This window comes from Cervus elaphus, chromosome 12 (assembly GCF_910594005.1).
Source record: "Cervus elaphus chromosome 12, mCerEla1.1, whole genome shotgun sequence".
Lineage (NCBI taxonomy): Eukaryota > Metazoa > Chordata > Mammalia > Artiodactyla > Cervidae > Cervus > Cervus elaphus.
The window spans coordinates 89,877,432-89,883,897 of NC_057826.1; the positions used below are offsets into that span (position 1 = coordinate 89,877,432).

A 6,466-nucleotide genomic window follows, 5' to 3' on the forward strand; every position below is an offset into this window, starting at 1 on the left:
GGGGCAATGAGTAACGCCAACCACAATTTACCACACTTGGTTAGTAAACTTCAGTTTTTCTCTCTGAAGAAAGGCCTCTTGCCATTCTTATCTCTACCCCACTGGTTAAACCGTTAGAGAAACATGTTTAAAGCTGTTCAGCCTTTGGACGCGATATTCATCATATCCAGACGCGCTGAAACCAAACAGGTTGGGATAAGCATTGAACAGAGACTTCATGACTTCTGAGCATAGCTTTTAGCCCATTGGAACCATGACAAGGACCCAAGACTCTGCAAACCATAGAAATAAAGAAGCACAGCAAAATCATCTACGTGATTTTCTCAGTGCACGGCCTGTGGGCTTTACAGCCCTGGTCATGGGGCGTATTTACTCTTGGCACTCTGTCCTAACTTAAAATGCATTTTACTTTTTGTTTAAATATAAATTATGTTACTACCAAATTATTAATAATAATAATAGGAACAGATAATACGTGCTCAGGGTTTAAAATGTAGATGTAAAGGGTATATTGTGAAAGTTAGTTTTCTTCCTCTCCCTCTCCAGGGTCAACTGCCTATCAGGAGACAACCAATGTTATCATTTCTTCTATATCCTTTCTGAGATTCTCTATAAGTATGTAAGCATTAATCTCTTTCAACATGTGAGTATGTGTGTGTGTGTGTGTACACACATTTATACACGTAATTTTATTGTTGTTCAGTCGCTGAGTCATGTCCGACTTTTCGTGACCAAATGGACTGCAGCATGCCAGGCTTCTGGGTCCCTCACCATCTCCCAGAGTTTGCCTAAGCTCATGTCCATTGAATTGGTGATGCTATCCAACCATACATGTAATTTTAAGCAAATTAAAACATACCAAGCATAATGTTCTTTGCCAAACTTAAAAAAAATAACAGTATATCTTGGAGATTATTCCATATCATCCCTTTAAATGATAGCTTAGTGTCTCATAATTATTTTGACCAGGCCTAGCTATTTACCTTTTCTAATAAAAATAACCTAGATAGCATATTTCTAATAAAAATAACCTAGATAGCATATTAAAAAGCAGAGACATTACTTTGCCAACAAAGGTCCGTCTGGTCAAGGCTATGGTTTTTCCAGTGGTCATGTATGGATGTGAGAGTTGGAATGTGAAGAAAACTGAGCGCCGAAAAATTGATGCTTTTGAACTGTGGTGTTGGAGAAGACTCTTGAGAGTCCCTTGGACTGCAAGGAGATCCAACCAGTCCATCCTAAAGGAGATCAGTCCTGGGTGTTCATTGGAAGGACTGATGCTGAAGCTGAAACTCCAGTACTTTGGCCACCTCATGTGAAGAGTTGACTCATTGGAAAAGACCCTGATGCTGGGAGGGATTGGGTGCAGGAGGAGAAGGGGGAGACAGAGGATGAGATGGCTAGATGGCATCACCGACTCGATGGGCATGAGTTTGAGTAAACTCCGGGAGTTGGTGATGGACAGGGAAGCCTGGCGTGCTGCGATTCATGGGGCAGCAGAGTCGGACGTGACTGAGGGACTGAACTGAACTGGATAAAAATAAGGCTAAAATGAATATCTTGATGCATATGATATTTCTCACACAGAATATATCTGGAGGATAAATTCCTACAACTGGGATTGCTGGATTAAAGTGTATGTACATTTTGATAGATATGCAAAATTGTTCCCTATAGGGGTTATGCCAAATTTCACTTCTGTGATTCATATATGAGGGCTTGTTTTACCCAAAATAGTTAAGTTCTCACTAGTATCAGTGGTATACTATTGAAATTTCAATTCGTATTTCTCCTTTGAGTGAGGTTAAACATATATTCATATATTTAATACCCACTTACATTTCCTTTTCTGTAAACTATTAGGTTCCTATATTTTGCCTATTTAAAAGTGGATGTTGATCTTTTTCTTACTGACTTTAGGCGTTAAAAGATTTTAAAGTATGGGCTAAATAGGTTTTGTGTGGGTTAGAATGTAAATCAGGTGTCTCTAATATCTTTTCTATGTAAAAAATATATCCCAAGTTCCAAGCACCTCATCTACCGAACAATTAACTTTAATACCTATTTGTGAGTTGGGAGCTGCCTTTCTTTCAGTCCTAATTTTTGCATTTTCAAGCTGATTGGAATGATTTTTTATCTATATTATTTTATGTGCTTATGTAGTGGGGAAACCCCAAAAAAATCAATGATTAGATTAACTCAAACAATAAAATATTTATTTGGCAGAGTATAAATTACCATATAGAAGTCAGTAGCCTTCATATCCACAAATAATAACCAGTTACAAGATAGAAGAAAAGTTAAAGAAAGCCCCATTTCAGTAGCAACAGAAAAGATAAAATACTTAGGCATAAATTTAACAAGGAAAGTACAAAGTCAATATGAGGAAAATTTTAAAACACTTCTAAAAGACACAAATGTAGATCTTAATAAATGAAAGATACCTTTTATTTTAGATAGGCAACTTCATATAAAGATTTAAGCTGTCCTTAATTTATAAATTTAATGCAATTCCAATAAAATACCAACAAACAGGTTGATATTAAAGTTTATATAAAATATGCAGGAATAGTCAGAAAAATATTAAAAATTAAAAGCTCTGAGGAGTCACTGTCCCCATCACTCATTAAAACATACTGTAAAGCCTCTGTAGCTGAATCCGTGTGGTATTGAGTTCATAAGTCAACAGATAGGACAGTGGAATAGAAAGCCCAGAAATAGACCCACACATAAGGCGGACTCTTTACCAGCTGAGCCACAAGGGAAGCCCAAGAAGACTGGATGGGGTAGCCTATCCCTTCTCCAGCAGATCTTACCAACCCAGGAATCGAACCAGGGTCTCCTGCATTGCAGGCAGATTCTTTACCAACTGAGCTATCAGGGAAGCCCATGTGGAAATCAAGCATGTAATAAAGCTTGCATCTCATATCACTATGAACAGTGGCGGGAAAACTGAGTAACCATTTGGAAAAAGATAAAATTAGATCCTTATTTCACATCATACATAAATATAAATGCCAATGGGTCAGGGATCTAAATGTAAAACTGAATACAAGTACTAGACAAAAATATGAGTGCATTTGACTTTAACATTAGTGTAAGGAAAATCTAACTATGACTCAAATCCAGATGCAATACAACAGAAAAATATTGATAAATTTGTCTGCATAAAAATAACGTTGGCATGTCAAAAAAAATGCTATAGCAAAATATTTGACAGTGGACAAACTGGGAGAAAATATTTGTGATGTCAATCACAAAGAGGTAATATATCTAATAAAGAACTCTAAAATGACAGGGAAATGACCAAAAACCCAATTGAAACTGACATGGACAGTTCAAAAAATAATGTAAAAATGTCCCTTCAACATAAGAAAAGATTTTTAACCTTACTCATAATAAGAGAAATACAAAAAACAAGCACAAACTATACTGAGGTACCATTTTTCTTATCAGATTGGCAAAAATTAAAAGTATAGTATTTTTTTTAATGACTGGTGATAGTGAAAATTAATACAACCCATATACATACAGAAAAGGGGAAAATAGAATTGGAGGTATTCACTTGAACTCGTGGTTTTATACTTATACACATGTATCTATATAATGCATGTATGTAAATACATAAATGGGGGCTTGCCTCGTGGCTCAGATGGTAAAGAGACTGCCTGTGGTGCAGGAGACTCGGGTTTGATCCCTGGGTCGGGAAGATCCTCTGGAGAAGGAAATGGCAAAGAGGTAATATATCTAATATATAAAGAACTCTTTAAAATGACGGGGGAATGACCAAAAACCCAATTGAAACTGACATGGACTGTTCACAAAAATAATGTAATAATGTCCCTTCGACATAAGAAAAGATTTTTAACCTTACTCATAATAAGAGAAATACAAAAATAAACACAAACTATACTGAGGTACCATTTTTCTTACTGGCAAAAATTAAAAGCATAGTATAGTATTTTTTTTAATGACTGGTGATAGTGAAAATTATACAACCCATATACATACAGAAAAGGGGAAAATAGAATTGGAGGTATTCACTTGAACTCGTGGTTTTATACTTATACACATGTATCTATATAATGCATGTATGTAAATACATAAATGGGGGCTTGCCTCGTGGCTCAGATGGTAAAGAGACTGCCTGTGGTGCAGGAGACTCGGGTTTGATCCCTGGGTCGGGAAGATCCTCTGGAGAAGGAAATGGCAAAGAGGTAATATATCTAATATATAAAGAACTCTTTAAAATGACGGGGGAATGACCAAAAACCCAATTGAAACTGACATGGACTGTTCACAAAAATAATGTAATAATGTCCCTTCGACATAAGAAAAGATTTTTAACCTTACTCATAATAAGAGAAATACAAAAATAAACACAAACTATACTGAGGTACCATTTTTCTTACTGGCAAAAATTAAAAGCATAGTATAGTATTTTTTTTAATGACTGGTGATAGTGAAAATTATACAACCCATATACATATGGAAAAGGGGAAAATAGAAAGGGAGGTACTCACTATGAACTCACACTTAAGGTATGTGTATATGTGTACACATATCTCTGGCTTCTATCTTTAGTGAGAGATCCTACAAGCAGAGACAGCCTGGTAACAATGAGTACACCTACAGCACAAATCTTGGGATTTTTTTTTCAGGTAGGAATACTGGAGTGGGTTGCCATTTGCCTTTCCCAGGGGATCTTCCTGACCCAGGGATCAAAACCACATTTCCCATGTCTCCTGCCCGTGACGCTGCATTGCAGGTGATTCTTAACTTGCTGAACCATCAGGGAAACCCTTCTAGAAGCCATCCTCCACTAAAAGGCATCAGGGTTCCTTGGAGAAGTGGATGACTCCAGGGTTGGGGAAGGAAGAATATAAGATAAATCTAGAATATCTTGTAAAAAGTAAGGGAGTACTCAAGGATTAAAGAGGCATGCTGAAAGGACACCGGAGCCAAACTGAAGGGATACCCACTGGCCAAATCAGAGGACGTCTGAGCACTGAAATAATTAAAGTGTTATAGCATACTGCCTAAAATAAGAATCTATGAGTTCATAGTGATATAAATAAATAAATGGGGAAGAACATAAAATTCTTCCTTACAGTAGAAAGACAACTGGTGATTATAGAAAGAATGACGGAATTAGGAAATCACCAATAGGCAGCCATCCTAATGTTGACTGACGTAAGAAGTATTGGGGGTGCTAAAACTACTAAGCAAATGTTTTAGGAATGACAGAATATATACATATTCTCAAAGTATTTCCCCCCAAATAACTACTAATTACAAAGGGGAAAATAGTAACTTTACAGGGAAGAAATGGCCACCTTAACAAAGTTCTCAAATAATAAAGCAACTCAGCATGTGCTTCTTAGTAAGAAGCATCAAGAATGCAACATCATTTTTTTACAATATTTCTGCACAAACCCATAACCTGAGTCTAATCATTAGGAAACAACAGACTAACTCCAATTAAGAAAATTTATAATAACTAGCCAGTACTGTACATCACAGATGTTCAATATACAGATGAAAAATAGAATTAACTCTTTTTCATTAACTCAGGTACACATTTCCAGAGCAATATTAACATAAGCTTGTTCCCATCAGGACATGGGAAGGCTCAGTGCAAGTTTAGTAGTTTCTAGAGCAGTTGGTCAAAGGAGGAATTGTTCTGCAGATTAGCAGCCACTGTTTGGGCAGTTTGATTTCTATCAGGTAGGGTAGGCAGGAACAGTTATGGGGAGAGGGACATGCAAGGCCACTGTGGAAAATTCTCAGCCCTTTAAGGTCTCTTACAGGGTCTTTAAATGAAATTGTCAAGCCTTTACATAACGAGACTCAAAGAACTCTTCAAAATTATTATCTTTGGTATAAAGAAAAATGCATTTTTTGCAACTCTCATACTTCTTAGTCAATCATTTCGTGTAAAAAAAGAAAATGTCATCGATATTATTACTTTATGCCCTGTGAGTAGAAACCAGGAAAATCAATAGAAATTTGCATTGTTTTTTAAGCATTAAAATATCCATGGCAAAGAATTTTATCTAAAATAATTTATGAGTGAAATAAAAATTTTAATGATTTAAAAATTATTATTACTTTAATGTTAAATTAAAATTTTTTCCTGTTAATTTTTTTTTCATTCCACCAGAGATGAAAAGTGGATGTAGCATAAACTAATCTACATCTGCAAAGAAAAAAAAATTCTATGTATTTTATGTATGTAAGAGAGCAGAGACATTACTTTTCCAACAAAGGTCCGTCTAGTCAAGGCTATGGTTTTTCCAGTGGTCATGAATGGATGTGAGAGTTGGACTATGAAGAAAGCTGAGTGCTGAAAAATTGATGCTTTTGAACTGTGGTGTTGGAGAAGACTCTTGAGAGTCCCTTGGACTGCAAGGAGATCCAACCAGTCCATCCTAAAGGAGATCAGTCCTGGGTATTCATTGGAAGG

The 6,466-nt window shown here is 36.1% G+C and overlaps 1 protein-coding gene across 1 annotated transcript in view; it reads left to right on the forward strand.

The window, feature by feature from the left end:
• The window catches only part of DMGDH (dimethylglycine dehydrogenase), a 78,272-nt gene extending 71,975 nt beyond the window's left edge, over positions 1-6,297 (forward strand). Inside the window, exon 16 of the mRNA XM_043920604.1 lies at positions 6,164-6,297. Coding sequence (XP_043776539.1) covers positions 6,164-6,169 — 6 coding nt within the window. The 3' untranslated portion in view covers positions 6,170-6,297. The remainder of the gene's footprint in view (positions 1-6,163) is intronic.
• The last annotated feature ends 169 nt before the right edge of the window (positions 6,298-6,466 follow it).